The 20,969-nt window shown below is 47.2% G+C and overlaps 2 protein-coding genes across 2 annotated transcripts; one reads left to right on the forward strand and one right to left on the reverse strand.

Annotated features, from left to right (window-relative positions):
• Positions 1–2,249: 2,249 nt before the first annotated feature.
• Positions 2,250–3,934, reverse strand: PtA15_9A256 (uncharacterized protein; the record flags this gene model as incomplete). The annotated part of the gene is made up of 3 exons (XM_053172446.1): positions 2,250–3,632; positions 3,705–3,785; positions 3,860–3,934. 3 exons carry the CDS (start codon positions 3,932–3,934, stop codon positions 2,250–2,252), a joined length of 1,539 nt encoding a protein of 512 aa, XP_053023686.1.
• Positions 3,935–13,142: 9,208 nt separating this feature from the next.
• Positions 13,143–20,037, forward strand: PtA15_9A257 (uncharacterized protein; the record flags this gene model as incomplete). Its single annotated transcript, XM_053172447.1, has 9 exons — positions 13,143–13,152; positions 13,755–13,863; positions 13,944–14,211; positions 15,856–17,669; positions 17,781–18,017; positions 18,095–18,193; positions 18,358–18,842; positions 18,915–19,796; positions 19,907–20,037. The coding sequence occupies 9 exons, from the start codon at positions 13,143–13,145 to the stop codon at positions 20,035–20,037; spliced, it is 4,035 nt and encodes a 1,344-aa protein (XP_053023687.1).
• Positions 20,038–20,969: the final 932 nt, after the last annotated feature.

The following is a 20,969-nucleotide window of genomic DNA, read 5'->3' on the forward strand; positions in this document are numbered from 1 at the left end:
CCATGTCAATGATGGTGTGGTTTGCTTGCTTGGCCATCCCGTTGTTTTGAGGGGTGTATGCTGGAGCCACGTTGTGTTGAATGCCATTGGCCTTCAAGTATTTGCTCAATGTGCCATTGACGAATTCCCCGCCGCCGTCGGAGATTAGTTTCTTTAAGGTGGAACCAGTTTGTTTTTCGAAGAACGTCCGGAAGTCAATGATGGCTTGAGTGGCTTGGCTCTTCTCTTTTAATATGGCCGTGTGTATGTAACCAGAGAACTGATTGACTAGGGTAATGAAGTACCTGGCTCCGCCGTTCGTTGGCGGAGAGATTGGACCAACGAGATCAGCGTGTACGACACTCAGAGGTGCATCAGCGGCCTTGAAGGAGCCTTTACATGGGAGGCGTGTCAATTTGCCTTGCATGCAGGCCTGGCAGGCGTGCGTGTTCTCCAGATTTATTTTGTCAGGAATTGCTTGCGCTATACGGCCGGAGCTAGCGTGGCCGAGCCGATTGTGCCACATTTGGAAAGCGGAGAGGTTGGCCGCGGGCGTGGTGGTAAGGCCTGTGGCTTGCTCTGAGGCGGAGGTAACCTCTGGAATTTCCAGAAGATCGTTTGCAACGTTAACTCTGAAGGGCTTTGCGTTGTCAATTTTCACCTCGAAGACTCCGTTCACTTCATGTATTGATGCTTTATGATGGAGGAGCTGCATCATGGATACTAGGTTCCTCGTTAGCTTTGGGACGTATAGAGCTTCGGTGAGGGTGAGGACTTGTCCTGAGGGGAGATGGAGCTTCGCGGTACCACGAGCGACTGCTGTTAGTTCGGACTTGCCGCTCCCCGTGACAATGGCGATATGTACCGGGGTGGTTGCGACGAAGTAGCTGAGGGAGTTGAGCATGTGGTTGCTCGCTCCGGAATCTAAGATTGTCGTTAATGGCGTACCGGGAGTCGTGGCGTTGTATGTAAACGAGGGCTTGGCTATGTGGGTGTGGTAGGTTTCCTCTTCATCTTCCGCGTCCTCATCAGCCGTTGTGTGATATGACTCGCGCGGCTTCTTCCGGGGTCTTTCCTGTTCTACGAGGGGCTTGCCTGGTGGCCGAGAGGTTGGATGAATTGTCCAGCAGTCAGCCTCGACATGGGTGGTCGCTTTTGGATTGTGCTTTCCGCCGGAGCAGCGAATCTTGGGCGGGTAGGTCTTTTTGGGTCGGTGGCTTGATCCTGTGGCTAGAGCAGTGGATGATGGCTCAGGATCCTCTACAAACTTGCGCTTCGTTGCGGTTTCGTGACGACCGATATCGCGGAGTTTAGCTATGATTTCTTTGGGCTTGGCCAGTGCTTTCAAGTCGGCGAAGAGCGCTTGCATGAGCATCGGTCGTCGTTTGGTGATCTTGCCGACGATACCGCAACCAACTAGTACATCGGGAACTTTTAGGCCTAGTGAGCTGAATTCAGCCAAACTTTCCTCCATTTCGATTATATAGGAGTTCATGTCTTTGTTGTACTGGATGTCCAGCCACTTGTTCCAGACTTGGAACACGGACAATAAGGAATCTGATGCGTATATCGTTTTCATATCGGTCCAGATGGCGTGAGGGTCCTTTTCATTATCGTCGTTGATGACGCTAGTGAAGATTGCATTCGAGATTGCTTCACTTAAGATGCTACAGGTCCTTAGCGCCCCTTGAAGTTCGTTTTCGTCTGGCTCTTTTGACATCGGCTCGTCGAGGTAGGATTCGAGACGTCTAGGGCGGAGATGCATCTTGATTTTCCTTTCCCATAATGGAAAGTTGGAGCCGTCGAACTTCGGAACATTCACATGATCTTTATCGGGACTGTATGCGTCGTTCACTTGGGCTGAGGAAGTTTTGTCTGCGTTATTGCTGGGACCTTGGTTCCTCGTGTTGGCCATCTCTGAATTCCTACAGAAATAAACTCATGGCCGGACGGTGTACGTTGGGAGCCAGGAATTTACCGGGTTACTAGGGCTACACAAGTGAGTCTCTTTCACCAAAGCCTGGAGAAAAAATGTATATCTTGATTGCTAAGGATGCACATGATCAAGTATATTGTGGCTAATATAAACATCTGAATAGAAGCTAAAGCAATGAAAGAAACAATCCATGATTTTGGTATCTAGGACAGGTCTTTTGTGTATGGTACAAGCTGCGAAGTCTTCTGCGAATGAAAAGTATATCTACCTTTGAAATCAAGACGGAGGTCAGCTAACAGAATACCATTGGTCGAGAGGGGGGTCGCATACCTTTTTAGAATCTGCCATATCCACCTCCGTGAGCAATAGGGCCGGTGGCGTAAGCACCAGGAGCAGGTGCATGAGAGACGATTCCCGGGACGGGGGCCGCTACATAAGGAGTATTGAGAGGAGCGGCGACGTAGGGAGCTGGCACATGAAGAGCAGGCGGTGAAACAGGAACGTAGGGAGTGTTGACGTGAGCGACAACTGGAGGGCCAGCAGGCGGCGAAACGGGAACGTAGGGAGTGTTCGGGCTGGCGACAGCGGGAGGGCCAGCAGGCGGCGAAACAGGAACGGAGGGAGTGTTCGGGCTGGCGACAGCGGGAGGGCCAGCAGGCGGCGAAACGGGAACGTAGGGAGTGTTCGGGCTGGCGACAGCGGGAGGGCCAGCAGGCGGCGAAACGGGAACGTAGGGAGTGTTCGGGCGGGCGACAGCTGGAGGACCAGCAGCATACCGAGCGGGAACAACTGGCAAGTTAGGGACAACAAGAGGACCAGGGGCTGGGACTGCAGGTGTAATCACACGGCCGGCGACTGGTGGGGGAGCGACGAGGAGAGGAGGGGCGTAGAGGCCGGTGGGTGGTCCTTGGGGAACAAATGCTGGTCCAGCGGCGTAACCAACAGGTCGTGGTAGACCCACAACGCCAACGCTTCGGCCAATTGCTCCTCCGCCGAATCCAGCCCCGAGTCCACCAGCCGCTCCTCCACCGAGACCGCCTCCGAGACCACCGGCTGCACCTCCTGAGAGTCCGCCCCCGAGGTGTAAGTCACCGCCGAGTCCTCCGGCTCCTCCGCCTCCGATGAAAGGGATTCCACCGAAGCCTCCACCCGCGCCGCCGTGGAGATCGCCACCGAGATGAAGATCGCCGCCTAGGCCACCCGCTGCTCCAGCGCCGCCGCCGAGGAAAGGGATTCCACCGAAACCTCCGCCCGCGCCGCCATGGAGATCGCCTCCGAGATGTAAGTCGCCTCCAAGACCACCACCGGCTCCGACACCCAAGCCGCCAAGTCCTCCGGCACCAACTCCTGCACCAGCACCACCATGAAGATCGCCTCCGAGGTGAAGATCGCCGCCTAGGCCACCCGATGCTCCACCGCCTAGGCCACCGAAGAGGCCGCCTCCCGCGGAACTACGACTGAGAAAGTTGCCGCCGAGTCCACCTCCTACACCTCCCCCAAGGCCTGCGCCCAGACCGCCTCCCAGTCCTCCTGCAGCACCGCCTCCTACTCCACCTCCTACTCCACCTCTTACTCCACCTCCAAGGCCACCTCCGAGGCCACCTCCAAGGCCACCTCCGAGGCCACCTCCGAGGCCGCCGCCTCCACCGCCTCCCAGACCGCCGAAGACGCCGCCATTGGCAGAGCCGCCTACGCCACCGCCGAAAATACCTCCGAGCTGAAGAGCGTTTGAAGTCAGGTGTTAGCTGGGTATAATGCGTGGGTAGGAACAAGAAAGATTGTTTCTTACCATGCCTGCAGGTGAAAAGCCCCCAATGGAACCACCGCTGCCGTAGCCCGATCCTCCATAGGATTGGTCTTCGTTAGTATACTGGTCAAAAATATTACCCAAGTTAGTACAGGCTGTTTACGAAAGGCTGACAGGTGGGCAGGAACACTACTTACACCACCCAGGGGGACGGCCAGGGAGTTTGAGGCTGAAAGGATGGACGCGGAAAGGACAACTGAGGTCAGATGCATTTTGCGATTGGTATGGGTAGATAGGGCCGTGTGGTAGTTCGATCGTTGTTAAAGAAAGTTAAGAGAGTATAATGTTATACAATCAAATAATAAATAAATATATAGTGCGATGGGTATCCTGTAAAGAATGAATGATAAGCGATATGTGCAAGTCGGTGATGATGTCGAGTGATGGGGAACTCGGAACTGTCACTTTGGCAGCCTGCTTTTATGTATCCTGACGCATGGAGTCCTTGTCCATCGGTTTCCGAAGAGGCATGAAAAATTCGTCTGGGCGAGCTGCAAAATCGCCTGTGCTCTTCTAACGGATGTCAAGCAGGCCAATCCGGCCCAAAGCTGCTGGCTCGACCAAAAAAAAACCAGACCGAGATCAAAAGAGATCTATTGAGATATTCGTCAGAGATCGAACCGATCGGAACCTAGACTGAACGGCGCGCTTCCTAGACGGTCAACGGCGAGGTCAGTAGCTTTTGCAGCCCATGGATTCATTTTGCAGCCCGCAAGCAGTGTTTCTTCAGAGCTGCTCGACTCATAGCAGAAATCGAGGCCCGTCCGAGGCCGCCTGAAAGATTTTGTGACCGCCCCAGGCTTGAAGACGAGTGCATGACCTGATGCCTGTGATGATGGGCGAGAGATACATACTGAGGCACAATCACCCGTCCAGCTCGACCCTCGACTACCGGGCACGACTGTCCGGCCCAAGCCCTGCGGTGCATCGAATCAGGCAGATGAATCCAACACTGATCGTCGATCGACAGACCGAGTCTCAAGGCGAAAAAACCAAGTGCTGCCGGGTGATTCAGGACATGACTGCTTCCTGGGTGTCGAGACCCGTGCTGAGCCGTCATCGGCTTGTTCATTGGATTGACCGATTCGCGCACCGGGCGAGCTTATGTAAGCTCGTCGACCGGGCGGTCTGCGGACCGGCTTCACCGGGATCGCCAGCCGATGAGCTTGACCTATGTAACCTCCGAACAGCCAGTGTGAGACTGGGCTCGCGCGTGCACGCGAACCCAGTCGTGGGCTGAGTATCCCCGCAAAATGTCTTGAATCCTGCTCGCTCTGAAACCCGCTTCAATCCCGCGCGACTTTTACAAGTCCATCGTCCACCTGTCACCCCACACCGCGCCTACACTCCAAACCTGGCGCCTGAGCTCCAAACCTCTGTCCGCAAAAAAAACGAAGTCATCACGTAAAGTTGCATGCAACGGCAAGGATCACCCACCGGTGTCCAATTATACGACTCATCTATCAGGGTCATCGCACTCCAATCACCCCGTTCCACACCGCACCAAAAATATATACTTGTTCCTCCTTTTGTATTGCCAAACTCTAGGTCTAGGCTTTATATCCTGAATCAAACAGATTATTACCATTTTCGTTTTGTGATGCGCACATGTATTTGAATTATAAAATTTGTGATGATCACAAGCGGAAAAAAAACAGGGATAACGAAAAGAACAAAACTAATAAGCTGGATTTATTATTAAATTTCGCCAGGCTGGCCATTGTCTTCATCAGGCAATCTGTGTTCCGAGGGATTTGCGGTGTTGTTTGCTTCTTCATCCAGAGATTCTCCATCTGAGTCTTGATCATTGAGGACAGTTTCTTCTAATAGCAGATCCACACTATCTTCAATGAAGTCTTTCACAGTGCTTTGTTGGAGGAATTGAACCAGTGCAAACCACTCATCGGGTAAGATGCTGCGATTCACAAAGCCTAGCAATAGGATTTCGTTAACTGATTGGTGCCACGATAGGAGCAAATTTTCGTGCTCCTTCTGGACGGATTCCAACTCATCGCCGACAATTTTCCTGCTTTGATAGGTCACCTCGCCAAACAAATTTTCCAAATTAGATTTGAGCTTCTCGTTAACGGTATCTGAGTGCAAGAAAGCTGTCATGTCAGACCAATCAACTGCCACATTTTAAGGGCCAAAAGCGACAGATCAAAGGCTTACTAAAAACACACTGATCGATGCAAAGTTTCAGCTGATTGCGATGATGGATCCCCCAAGACAAACATCGTCGCAGCTCATTTGTCAGTTGTACCAGCTCCTCCTTTGCACGATCCAATCGCAAAACAGCGTGAATTCCAGATCGCACGGTAGGATTCACGGCCCAAGGTTCTTTGCACATGCACATCGATCCATCGTTCCAAAAGGGGTCGTCAAGTGGAAGCTTGATGAAATCATCGTATCCAATAGCTTTGTTTTCGGGCCGACTCAGCTCATCAGGAGCGTGGTTTTTGAGATAATCTATTCGACGATCGCAAAATATCTTCAGGAACCTGGTTGCAGTCTTCTTGCGACGCGCAAGTGCGTCAAAATCTTTTCTTTCAAGACTGTACCCAGCCGCTGACCACGAGACTTTGAATCGCGCAGCGGTTGCGTCTCCCCTTGAATCTGTACGGCACATTTGTAGAGAGCAGTTTTCGCGCTCCAAAGCAAGGCCAGCCTCCTTTCTTTTTCAGCTAAGATGAGAAAAAGGATAAATCATTAAAATAACATAATTTTGAGGAATGTGGTCACTAACGATTCCGATCAATTCCTGGCTCGGCTGAGAAAAACGACCCCAGGTTTTCCGATTCTTTGTCTTGCTATTTCCTCAATTCTCGTATTTGCTCCAAAGTTTTCAGTGCGTGCTCTGCTTCCGCGTTGGGTGGAGGATTTTCCAAGTGAGCAACAAGTGATTCGCTTGAAAAAGTTCTTTCAGTCAGTGACTCAATACATAACAAGACCGAGTCAAAACAATGTACGCTAAGCTTTTGAGGGCTTCTCCTCTTTCAAAAAACTGTGCTTGTTCCTCTAATTGAGCTCGTTCGTTCTGGCTTCTATTGAGTTCAAAGAGTCTCTGGTTTTGCCATTGAGCCCGAAAAAAATCTACAGTAAAGTATTCTACGGAGTCATGGGGATTTTTTTCACACAACAGATTTTGGATAACGCCCTCGGATTCCATCTTAGTAGCAATTGCATGAGTAAATTTCCTTTTCAACACCAGTACTGGTGAAAAAATAACACAAAATAAGTAGATAATACATAGAACGATAGGATGAGATTTCAAATCAGAACCCACAAAGATTTTCTATTCCCCGCATATTGCGGAAAAAAGTCCGGTGGCTGAGAGAACCAAAACGACGATTCCTTGTTACGTGACGGAGGGGACCTACAAGAGGGGAGTAGTCGGACCAAAGACGCTCCAAGCCCTCGCCATCAGTCAAACCCCACCCTTCATTATACCGTGGGTTAAATTCTAGCTGACATGGCCAATCATGAACGTATGAGTGAAAAACTGCTGTTGCAAAGGACATTCGCGGCAGTTGATTGCTGAGGAGACCACGGGCTTTAAAAAATTTCTCAAGTGTGCACCCAATATCGTATAGTACACCGAGTTGAACGTTTGGATTGATATCATCGAAAAGCTGTTTTAATATAGACATCGGTAGACCACGTCCTTCCCCTATTTTGTGAATATTGCAGAATAAGATGACTGAGTCGTGACGGCAGCAGCATCCAAAAAGCCCAGTATCGTCACAACCTTTCCAAGAGCTCGCGTTTCGACGGTCATCGGCGGCTTTGTGCTGTTGTGTGCAGTTGTCTTTCTAAATAGATGAAGATCGTGGCAAATGTGTTAGTTACAACCAGTGGACTACACAAGCTGGATGGAAAAGCATACCGCTTTTTGAGATACTCGCTTAGCAATCTCAGCTTCACGTATCTCAACATTAGAAGTTTCAATATCTTCAGGAGGAATAAAAAAAGTTTGATTTTTGATTTCAACATAGTTCTTGGAGGCACGTTCGTGGTGACGGTGCTGGAAATTGCCATCGAGGCATATGAAAACTTTGTTTGTATCAGATGACTGAGTCGAAACATTATTGTTATTGTTCGGCCGGGCTGAATCATCCTCTGAGGTTACCGCATCATTGACAGGAAGCGTAACACCAAAACAAGCCGGACAAGATCGCTGCGCCAATATATCTTGCTTGTTGGTTGATGTGACGGTGTGAACTAGATTGCGCTGCATGCTCTTCAGATTACGGTACACATCAATTGATGCTGCTAAGTTTCGTCGGAGCTCTCGGGGCTATAAAGTGTCAGACAGGATGAAACTTAGAGGAACAAACCATGAAAAGAGTAATTTGCTTACCTTGGATGATGTCTTGACAGAAAGTCTCATTGAAATGGATTCATTCCATCGTTGTAAAGCCTTACAAAAGGAAGTTGTGTGTACATTACAGAAGTTCCAGAGCAAGTCGTAAAAATTGAGTAGCCGAACGGAGAAAGCTGTCTGAGGGAAAATGGGAGTCGATGATAAATATCCATTTGCAAGTAAACGGACTGGATCTGGGGTGCAAGAGCAGAACACAAATTTTGCCCGCTTTTGGCCTAAAAACACAACCACACAATCAGCTGAGAGGCAATAGGAAATTTCTCCAGATAATAATTCCCTACCCATTAAGTCAATCAGGTCCACATCGCGAGGCTTGTACTGATCTGGCGTGCAGTTACAAACAAGCGATGAAAAATCGTCAAACGCACATGGAAGCGTCCAATTCAAGGTCTGTTTCTTCAAGTAGAGATACACAGGGAACAAAGCTCCCATTAAATCAATCCAATTACGATTTTTTTGCTGCTGAATGAGCTGTTGGTGAAGGGATTGAATGCAAGCGAGGGAAGCGGCTTCTTCTTCATTCATGATCACATCATTATCTTCCCAGGGTGAGTTCTTGCTGAATCCTAGTGGGTTTTGGTCATCTGTTTCTTGTTCAACTTCGGGGCGAGATGCTGATTCCTCTACGTTTTGATCTTGATTGGTTGCGCCATTAATGTTTCGACTGGGACGGTTGCTGACCTCTGCCTTGACTCTTTTCAGACAATCAAGTCGAGCTTTTCTTTGCGTGCGTGGGTAATGAAACTTGTAAAAATCAGTTCGGGTCTTTCTGGGCGGCATTCGGAGATTGTTCAGATCAGGAGTTGATTGAAGTTTTGGATGGATAAGCGATGAAGATGAGGTTTCAAGAAAAGCAGGTCGAGACGTATGTTCCGGGACAATTACATGAAAGCACCAAGAAGCACTAAATTTTCAACGGTGCATACCCTGCCGCTGCAAACTTGATAGGACAAGACCTTAGATTCTACACAGCTGGTTTTCACGTACACACTATGGAAAATAACTTCATTTCTTATGTTATAATGTTGTACCTTCAAATTGATTCACTTTCTTGTGACTTGACCTCTCCAAAACACACATTTATGAGTATTAGTGGTAGTTTATCCCAGTCCAACCCCAATAAAATAACTCTGTGAATCTACACATGGGCTTCATGAAGTAGTTTTGAAACACTATTTGGAGATAATTTATATCAGGATGTATGTTTAAACTGGTTTGTCTGATGGATGTGTACATGTGTTTTTGGAAAACTTTACACACATCCAGTATTCAGGAAATCTTTATTTCAGTTATAATCAATGCTTTTTCTTGGTTCCAAAGCATGGGAATTGATTGCATAAGGATTATAGACAAATTATAGCTGCTTTGGAACAATTACTCCAGCTTGGTAACCCATACCAATATATATGTGCCCATGGAAATATCTGTGCTTTTCCAATGTTCACAATTTCCAGTAGCCAATTGTTATTTCACTTATGCTCAACAATTTTTCTTTATTCCAAACATTCCAAAACAAAATATCTTTGTGCAAAAAGTTTATGGAAAATCATATACAATTTGGAGACATCAATCTAGCTATGGTAGGCCAACAACAACATGGGCCAACTGATGTATGTATGTGTGTTTTGGAAAACTCAAATTCCAGGAGTCAATCATTATTCCAGTTATACTCAATGATTCTTCTGAATTCAAAAGCATAGCAAATTTTCTCGCCGTTTTTATGGGGAGATGATCAATTACGTACCGTTAAGCTAGCTGGGGTATACAAGAACCAACCCCAAGATGTGGCCTAGCAAGCACTGGAACCCTTGCTTGACACAGATTAACAATGATCATAGCTAATTTGGTTTCTGGTAGAGTAATCTCACAAAAATTGTATCAGATTGAATACATATTGGCATACAAATTATACAAAAATAAAATTTCAAATAATGACTCCAATTAATTCCTTTTTTAACATAAAAGCTTGTATTATATTGAGCTGGGAGAAATTGCTACTAATACTCATAAATCTTTATTAATGTGGAGGAGGGAGTCAAGTTAAAAAAATACTATCAACATGAAGATACAAAATTTTACAATATGAACCTATTTTAAGTAGTGTCTATTCAACAAAGAAGCAATGTAGCATTGGATACCTGTCATATATATTGTGTCCAGGGCAAATACTATCAAAAATGATAACTCTGGTTTCTGAAGGAGAAATTTGATGAGAATTTTATCAAAACCAAGATATGTCCCTAGTTCTCATTTCTATATGTTTTGAATAGGTTTGACTTGTAAATTCCATGATATAATATTGGATCTTCTGTGGTATGGTGTTTATATTACTAATAATTATAATTCTGGATTCCAACATGAGTCATTGTCACCAGTTTTTGCCATCTGTGTGTGCTAGTGCACATCTGGTAATTCACAGCTAATGAAGAACAGGTTAGCTGTTAGTATAATTACATTTTATGTTAGTATAGCAGGCTTCCAGTTCAATATTGGAAATATATAGTATTTACTATTAAGAATCATAATTTGGGTTTATGAAAGTGTAAATTTGTGAAAGTGCTTTGGAAATTTACATATCTTGAAATAATTGTGCTTCTTTTCAGAGTGTTCAGATTATTAAAGTTGAGGCCTCTGGTGTTCAGGCCATATTTATCATCACTTTGGCAAACATCATTGCTTCCCCTTGTATTCAAATTTATTCTTACATCACTCATAATGCAAATTCATTCCTTTCTGGCTAATAATGTGCAAAAATACATGGCCAGACCATTACATCCCAATATTTATTTTGAGTTGATTGCATTCAAGGGAAACATAAACTAAGTAATGTGGATTTGTGCATAACATTAATCCAATTTGATAGGCAGACAGTTTTACCATAAGGGAAATGGTGACAGAGCAACTTGGATATTTATTTGACTTTGAAGGATGTATATTTGGTAATAATAGTAGGTTGAAGAAATAGAATGGTATTGGAAAGTACTTATTTTGAATAAGGCAGATTGCAAACCTTGGAATGAAGCATCTCCAAGTCAAGCATTTGTCTATGTATCCGCAGTTGTTGGTAGTTCAGCCTTTGATGGAAAAACTGATGTCAATCAATGACTTGCAATTTCAAGTTTGTTATCGGCCTAGTTTAATGTTCATTATATAAGTTTAACATTGTTGACATTGTTTCTCTACACGAGGGAAGGAGACCTACTTTCCACACAGAGAAATCAAAACAAAACTTCTTCTACTTGTTGTCATCTTCGCCATACACTTCTTCATCATCTCCTTTGTCTTCAGTGTTTCCTCCTTGATCCTCACCATCATTTCCATCCTCCTCTTCCTCATTGATTTCAGAGGCCTTGCGCTTCTTTCCGCCAGTTCGTTGGGAGGTGTGTTGAATCGATGTTTTGCTAAAGTTATCCAGTTGTTTTTTAGGCCACGCAGGACCAACCAGGTCACCTTGATAGGCATATTCTTGATTGGAACGTTGAGAAGATGTTCCGATGTGAGGCCGACAGTGTTTTCTTTCACGACGAGTTTGCGGTCGAAGTTGGCAAGTTGAAAAGCGGTATTGGTTCCTGGCCAACCGCGTGTATCTTTCTTCTTGCTGTTAGTCTGAACCTCCTCTAAAGAAAAGAATGAAACACTTTCAAACAGACTTTGGAAGTCTTAACAATCTGCACGTAAGAGAACACTTACCGTATATTTCACGGAGCTTGCAACAGATGTATTTGTGGTTGAGCGCTAAGCTACCTAAATCGTGCCAGTAAATGATCAAAATGGGTCCTGAGACGTTAAACAGAGTTAAAAGAAAATTCAGAGCATAAAACAGACCCTGGCAAACATCCTGATTCTCGAAAGCCAACCGGTTGAGTTTTGTTTTCTTGCTTCGGGGCTGACTGGCAACCTGAAGAGCCGATCCAGAAGCAAGAGGCCTAGCAGGTTTCTTCTGTTTCTTTTTTATATTCTTCTTCTGTCCAGCTGTCCAGATCGCAAACTCACGCATTGGATCACCTTCATCAATAAGACCTTTCAGAAAATCGTCACCGTGTATGCTTCCGCCTTGGAAGAAAAAGGGATTCTGATGATCTTGCCCAGCAAGGACAAGGAATCCCTCCATACCAAACAAGTCGCTGAACTCCTTCAGCTAATCAGAGGAAAAAGCATTAATTTTGAGTTTTTCTCAAGGATAGATGCTGAATTGAGACTCACTTGCTGCTGGACCCCTTCAGCCCAAGACCTAGTCTCCGCTTGCAGTTTCTCCCTTGATTTGAATATCTTATTGAAAATCCCTCGCTCGGCGGCATCTGAAGTGTTGGTTGCATCTGCTTGGCTGTTGGTTTCTCGGATCTCGTTTGGGTTGTTTGTGCTTGTAGCCTGCTTGTACAACTTGGAGACTTCTTTGTTCCGCTGGCCAATATTGTTCTTGGCTGGAAAAGATGCAAAACTGAGTCTATGTGAACTGAAAAACAGAAAATCATGGAAGTATTGGATTGTGCTTACTGTTGTGTAAAGCCTCCTGCGCATCTGGGTCGTTTTTCCGGAAACTATCCCAACAGCTTTCCTGTTGACGGGTGCGGCGCTGACCAAGGTACTTGGTTAATAATGCGAGCGGCCGGCTGTACTTGAGCAAAAGCAAATGCTGTTTTTTCTGATATTCGAAGTAGAGATTTTTGGCCTCGGTTTTGATTGCTTGGTTGAGTTTTTTGTACTTTATGTGAGTGTGTTGGAGTTCGCGGAGCTCTCGCAAGGTTTTCTTTTTGTATTTTTCCATTTCTTCGTCGGGTGTCAAGGCCTCCTGAGTTTTTGTCACAGCTGGGTTGTTCAACGCGGAGCCAATAGTAGCTGGACTGATTGGGGGGGACTGAAGCGAAGGGCGAAGAGATGGGTCAACAAAGTCGTCAGAATCATCCGGCAGCGCAGTCGAGAGTGTTTTTCGAGGAGCGTTCATGGTAGGGTTGGGTGGGATTTGAGAGGGCCTGGAGGTTACACGCGCAAGGAAGGGATGATTTGATTCCATTTTTGAGCCTATTTGATGATCCTGAATGACGAGCCGTACGAGAAGTTACAACGTGATCTTGAGTGATGACTTTGTTTTTTTTGCGGACAGAGGTTTGGAGCTCAGGCGCCAGGTTTGGAGTGTAGGCGCGGTGTGGGGTGACAGGTGGACACGATGGACTTGTAAAAGTCGCGCGGGATTGAAGCGGGTTTCAGAGCGAGCAGGATTCAAGACATTTTGCGGGGATACTCAGCCCACGACTGGGTTCGCGTGCACGCGCGAGCCCAGTCTAACACTGGCTGTTCGGAGGTTACATATTGTCTTTTCATGAATGTTTGGACTGATTTTCAGCAAGGTTCGCCAAAATCCTCCAATTTCAATCTTAGGTTTGGCTTTTGTCTCCTTTCTTCAAAAGCCATGATCTGTCAAGGATCTCTCCAATGTCGTCATCAACAATCACGGCGGTTACAGCTGCCACCATTCCTGGCCAGTCAATGGCCAACAGGGAAGCTACTCCCAAACCAACCAAATCCAGCTTCCCTTCAACCCGCCAACCACATCTGTCAAAAAAATACCAGACCCACTCCGGAAACCTCGTCTTCTGCTGCCAAGGCAAACTGGTCAGCTCGTGTCCAGCCCACTCAATCCCACTGACCAGACGGCGGACAAAGACCGTGGTGGAGGCCAAGCAATAGGCAACGGCCACGACGGCTCTATCTGCCGCCCCAGACACTCAGTCTTGACTCGCTGGCCCTGCTACTTGGCCTGTCCGTCCTTTTTCTTTCTTGTCTCGCTTGTTCACCATTCCTTGGCCATCGCCACCGCCCTTGTCGCCCTCTTCGCTTAGATCTGGCTGCTCGTGCTCAGCTCAATGGCTAAGACTGTCTAGCAACCCCGGCATCCTGCCCTGCGGCCTCAACCCAAAACCGGAAATTGCGTGGAACTTGAAGCCCGATTCCATCGCCCTCATCCCGCTGACCCTAGGATCTGTTTGGGTACAAGCAGCTCGGCAAATGGGAGCTTCAAGATGGAAAGACCCATACAAACCGGCGCAATCTTCCACCCATATTGACAACCAGCAGCCGCTGTTGCTCGACTTCATCTCTAAGGAGGAAGTCAGTTGGATCCAGTCCAAGTGGTGCATCACCTGCGAGTGGCCCCCGAGATCATTGCATGTTGACTCGTTGAGTTACAGCATTCTCAACTGAAACATGTCCTTTTCTTTTTAACTCATGTAGCTTGGACTGGTTTTTCTGTGTAATCAAGCTCGCGTTTCAATTCTCCTGTGGGATGTTTGACTTTGTACTCAGGAACAAACGGGAATCCACCTATTAATGGATCCAGAGAAGATTTAGAGCTATTTGTGAGGAACAGAATGACAATTGCAGAGAGCATCAAGAAGGGTGAAGACTTGCCCTGCCCCAACACCCTTAAAGTGGCGAGCATAGACTGAGAGGTGTTCCTAACTTGACTAAGTCCCGCCCAAGGGAGGCCTAAGGCCCTGAGGCCGGGCGAAGCGCATCCAGTCACCTTTGGACTTAAGCTGGGAGTTTTCCACATACTGGGCACTTGATCGAGCAACATTTCTATGGTGACGGAAAGCTTGGTTAGAGAGCTGATGAGCATTCAGATTCAAGTGGCTTTCCTCAAGGAATTTCTGAGGCAAAACCGAAGCAAATAAAAAAGCAACTTGGGTTTCTTGATCAGGGTGATCAACAAACATTCCACAATATTTCTGTTGACAGTCTTGGTGCTGAGCAGGAGACTGGACGAGTCATAGCGACACACTCTTTGATCTCATGCAGAAACAGACCCGGTTCCGACTGGACCACTTGAATCATAAAATTGCATTTGACAGGAGTCACGCTTGCCGGTCGGCCGCACCGCTCATACAAGCTTGACAACACATCATGTTTCTTCAAAAAGATGAATCCACCTCCAGAGCGACTGTGGAGATACCGTCACCTTGAGCAACCATTGGACGTTGTTCAACGGCAGCCCTTGTTGCGGACCACGGCGACTTTGATTTCCGGGGCGTACTTGTGATTAGGCACAATGGTGTCGTAGCTGATCGCAGAGGTGTGTATTGGTCGGTGCAGGCGGCGTCGCTTGGAGATATTGGATGGGATCAATGATGGTTGCCGCCTCCTGACCACACAGCTGGATTTAGGAGGTTGTCCAACCACAGCTGGCAAGCTGTGAGCGGCAGAAACCTGGAGATAAAACAGGTGCTGTGCCCCAAACCCCATAACCTTTGCATCCAAAAATCATCTCAGAGTCCAAGCTTTAGTGAAAAGACAATAGGTCATGAGCTCAAGGATCGCCGACCCCCGAGGCTGTGGTCGGGGGAGGGCAGCGTGCCGCCTGAAAAGGATATTTCGAAGTTCCTGTTGACCATCCAACAAGAAAACAAACCGAAAAACCAGCGACAACGCCCACGACTCATCGGAAGAAAAGAACTCTTGGGAGATCTCGCGAACAAGACTATCCCAAGACTATCATCTGGCGAGGAAGAACTTCAACGAGCACTCATGTCATCCCAACCTCAAGTACCCAACCTCACATCACAGCAACAGCCGCCAGGAAGTCAACCACCACCAGCAACAGCACCACCAACTGGGACTAGAAACAAGCACCACCGAAACAACCGAAACAGAAATCAAAACCACCCATCAACTTCCGCCAACCCAAACAGATCACTCCAACACCAACAGCAACAACCACGCAATCCAAATCAACCCACTCAACCAAACCATCAGAACCGCCCTCAACATCGCCACCATCCTCCCCGCCAAGCGCACCAACATCCCCTCAATCTCCATGACCGTCAAGCCCCACCTCATCTCAATCCCACAAACCATCCTGCCTCAAATCCACCGCCAAATCCGTCCAACCAACCAGGCGCACAAAAACCCAACAGAAATCAGCAAAGGAAACACTTTGGATCGAAACTAACCGATCAGGGTGTATCCAGTCAGGATCCTGAAACCTCCACACCCACCAACCCCGTCGATCTAAGCTCACTTTCCCTCTCGGCACGCTTGATCGTCGAGTTATCCTCGTCAACCTACGACTGTTCGATCTGCATCTCTCCCGTCGGGCCGTATCATCCGATCTACCATTGCCCGAATTGTTATGCAATCTTCCACCTCAAGTGCTCCACCAAATGGGCATCCTGTTCGGTCGCAGACACCTCTTCGAAAGCCATACTGCTCCGAGATCGTGATCGGATCCCCTGTTCAGAAGAGGCGCTCAAGGGTGAATGGCGATGCCCAGGATGCCAGGATCGTCAGATCGGCCAAGATTCAATCCCAAAAAAGTATACCTGCTGGTGCGGCAAACTCGAGAACCCGACCTCACGGAACAATAATCATCATCAAGCCGCTCGCCCACGGTCGAAGATCCCCCACGGGTGCGGCCAACGATGCGGCAAGGTCTCCGCTAAAGGATGTGTTCACACCTGTATGGAGGAGTGCCATCCGGGTAGCTGTCCTCCTTGTCCAGCGGTCATCAAAACCAACTGTTACTGCCAAAAGACTGAGCTATCGATTCGCTGTAGCCAACTTTACAATAACTCTACCCACTTGGAACCGGTGAATCCCGAACTGTTATCTTGCGGCCAAGTTTGTAATCACGAGCTGTCATGTGGTTTACACTCTTGCAAACGGCCCTGTCATCCAGAGGAATGCGAAGAATGCCCGGTCGTCCGACAGAAATCGTGTTATTGCCGAGCCGTCGTACTGTCTGACCAAAGGTGCTCTGATCAGGTCGTTCAACACCCTCTCTCGCTTCAGTCTGTGCCAGAGAAATTCAATTGCGTCTCTAAGGATGAATCCGCGTGGCTTGGTGAATTCTCTTGCAACGATCCTTGTACCTGGAAGTATGACTGCGGCATTCACTCTTGCGAATCCACTTGTCATCCACATCTGGTCTCCACGCCCCCTCCTTGTCCATTCTCGCCCGAACTAGTCACGACTTGTCCCTGTGGTGCCACCTCATTAACCAATCGTCAAGCCTGTTCAGATCCGATCTCGACGTGTCGCAATCCATGCGGAAAATTGATCGCTTCTTGCGGACACGCCTGTCCGAACATTTGTCATCTCGGGCCTTGTGGACCCTGCAAGTCTCTGGTCACGACTGTCTGCAACTGCGGGAGAGACAAAATCGTCCGGCAATGTATCGAACTCGAACAGCTGAAGGAATCGGCCGTACTCGAAAACGAACTGAAGATCCCCAGCGAGCGGAAAGATATCGAGACTGTGACGCTTTCGGCGATCGAGTATCGCTGTGAAAGACCTTGTAGGGTGCTGAGGCATTGTGGAAAACATACATGTCATCGTCGTTGTTGTCCTCTCTCCTTCTTGGAAAATGTCCTCCATACCGGCAGTAAAAATAAGAAATCGCAAGCGGCTCGTCATCACGAAGATGAGGATCCACTTGGATTACATCTCTGTGATTTGAAGTGTAACAAGAAACTATCCTGCGGATTACATTCTTGTCAATTGCAGGATCACAAAGGCCCTTGTCCGACTTGTTTGCAGGCGAGTTTTGATGAACTGTTTTGTCATTGTGGGTAAGTGCCCATCTTCTTTCAGAAAAAAAAAAATACAGACACGAAAAATACGTTGGGAATGACATTGGCCAACCTGATCTCCACTTTGTTTTTTTTGTCTGATCTCCAAAGCGCAACAGTTATTCAACCTCCAGTACCATGTGGAACCAAGATCGACTGTCATGCGCCTTGTCAGAGACCTCCGCCGTCCTGTGGCCATCCCAAGCCTTCGCACACTTGCCATGAGGAACCCGACTGCCCTCCTTGTCCTTACCTGACTGAAAAAGCCTGCCAGTGCGATAAGAAAAAACTCGTGAAAAACGTCCGGTGCTCGCAGCCTAAAGTATCCTGTGGTTCCACGTGCGACAAGTAGGGCAATTTTCTTGATTCTGTCCTCATTTATCTGTCTAGTTCTGATTCGCGCTCTTTTTTCGCCCGTTCTTTAGTCTGTTGGCTTGTGGTGCCCATCGCTGTTCCCGTCAATGTCACCCCGCTGGTCAATGTGAATCGTGCGATCGAGAATGTCTGAAGCCTAGAAAACATTGGTGAGTATCAACTGTACTATGTGTGGTCTTCGCAGTCCGGTAGGTTACTTGAGGTTTGTGGCATGGGCTACTAGGAACCCTCTTGGCCCGCACCAAAAAGATCAAGTAACCCACTGTGAATACTAGGATGGATTCAGATGATTGACGTATACACTCATTTTCAGTGGGCATGGATGTCAGCAGAAATGCCACGCGCCATCCGCATGTCGAACAGAAGAGCCATGCGAAGCACCAATTACTATCCAATGCATATGTGGTCGGATCACTCAACAGATCAAATGTACAAGCTGCGATGCCCGACCAGAAGGAAATCAAGAACGAGGATTGAAATGCAACGATGATTGTATCCTGTTCCAAAGAAACATGGCGGTGGCCAATGCCCTTCAGATCACCAAACCTTCATCCGCTGAGAGTCAGCCGCCAGGCGCTATCGAGTGGAGCTCTCGACTGTTGAATTTCTTTGGGACTCACGCCTTATTCGCTAGAGCGATCGAAAGACAACTCGCAGAATTCTTGAAATCCGAACTTAGTACCAGATCGGGCTCATCCAAGAACTCGCTCATCATCTCGACGTTTAGTAAACTCAAGCAAGCCTTCCTTCTCGAGTTTGTCGCGAATTACCGGATCAAACCAGACACCATTGGTGAAGGTTTGTGCATACTCTCAACTGTCGACTGCTCCTATGGAATTAACTAAACGCAAATATCTTCTGTTCCTGTAGAGCCCCGATTTACTGTCAAGCTTGTCAAAGATTCCAGCTCTTGTTTACCGAGTCCTTTACTTTCACAAGCTCATGCCAATCATCCTGATCCGAACAAGGCCTCGGCATACCAAGACAAATCGGGCGGTTTCTCAGGATCAGGAACAACGCTCCTTCGGCTCCCCGGGAGCACACAATCATCCAGCAAAGCCTTTTCTTCGGTTCTTGGGGAACGTGATCAATCGGCGACTTGCGCTCCCAACCAAATCCTGGCGATCTTGTTCAAAGGCGTGTTTGGCCACGATCATCAATCACTGACCAGGTTGATCGAATCTGCTTTGGATCTCAAGAGTTTGAATCCGAAAGCTAATCAGATCAAGGTTTCTTTAAACTGGGTCAACGACGAGGATGTCTTGTTCCGAGTAACAGCGGGAACTAGGACGGATTTCGAAGAATTGCAAACGACTTATAAATCTTTAGTGCTCTCTTTCTCTCAATCAGAATCCGAAGAGTCTTTGATTTCAGATCGAAAGAAATTCTATCAATCGATCGTGATGGTCAAAGTTCATCTACTAGAAGACATTCATAGCAATGATGAAGGACACGAGGACGGATTGAAGATCAAGAAGATAGAACCGATCGTAACGCCTCCAATGGTCACCGAAGACTGCCATCAAGGCTGGAAGTCCTCTGCTTCTGCTTCTAGTAAGAAACTAAACTCGAAACTTTTCGACCACAGTCAGCAGAACCAGAACCGCGCATTGACTAATCGGTTCAGCTCACTGCTGGCGTCTTCTTCGGCGCCCGTCAGTCGTGCATCCACGCTTCTCCACCAATCCTCATCGACTTCTACTGCTGTCGGTCACTTTTCTGGAGGCGTTATTTCAGGCGGATTCAATAGACGTATGTTCCCCATCTCACATATTCCCCCTCTTCTTCGATTATGCAACAGAAAAGAAAGCCCACAGCTGAGGCTGATGGCCGGGGCTTTTCTCGTGATGATATATGCGTAGCTCCGATTGCAGTGCTTGCCCCGATCGCCTCGTCCAGTCGTTCGCTTGGGCCTCGTAATCATAGTGGCACTTTGAGTAAACAGAAAGTCGAAGAGGAAGATGTTGTGGATGACTGGGAAACTGCGATTTGATCAATACGCTTGAACGATTTTCTTCATTGCCCCCCAAGCGAGTCAATCTTAATGTCTTGACCTCGACTTAGACCTACCGTCTTTGGTGCCCTCTCCTTCCTAGACATATGCAATCTTTACTTAGAACGTTGACATGTGTAGCCCCCCCTTTCAACCAGTCATCATGAGAGATCGTTTTTCTCAAGACTGAGGATGAATTTTTGAAACGATACAACAGCGCAAATCTTGTTCAAACTGATGTTCATTTAACAGATCATAGGCAATCAGATATTCCGTCCCTTGTTCAGATAACTTTTAAGTGCCTGCCCGAGGTTTAATGCCTTATCAGGAATCCACGCATGTCAATATTCTGAGTTTTGGTGGCACTGCCCAGAATGTAACCTGTATGATTGACTAGCTATTCAAAAATTGCCTTGCTTCTAATACAATTTGGTACCATTTCCTCTTCATTTCTCAGGGGTATTGCCAGGGTTATAATCAAGTGTGATACACAACAGCTGCAACCAAAAGCGTTCAAAACCATTTGAAAACAGATTTGAAACATTTCCAATGCAGTTGGAGCAATAGGTCAGGGCAAAGCTCCTCCAAAAATTGATCCAAATCGTTTGAGCAAATATTTGAAAAAACAACAACACTGGCATTCCATTTTTAAAACAAAATTGAAACTGAACAAGTTGATAAGTGGTTCTCAAAACTTTTTCCATCAGCAAAAACATTTTTGAGACCCTTGAAAATGTTTCTGCAAACCACATTTTGCAATGATCATGAATGTGTGGAAAGTTGTTGGAAAAACCATGAATGTAGTAGAAAATATTTGGGATAACAAAACCTGTTAATCCAAACGTATTCAACAACTGGAGAAATGTTTGCCTTGCCTACAGCCCAGGGGCATTGGCACTGACTTCCATGATTGATGAGTATAGGGGGGACAA

This window comes from Puccinia triticina, chromosome 9A (genome assembly GCF_026914185.1).
Source record: "Puccinia triticina chromosome 9A, complete sequence".
NCBI classification, from domain to species: Eukaryota; Fungi; Basidiomycota; class Pucciniomycetes; order Pucciniales; family Pucciniaceae; genus Puccinia; species Puccinia triticina.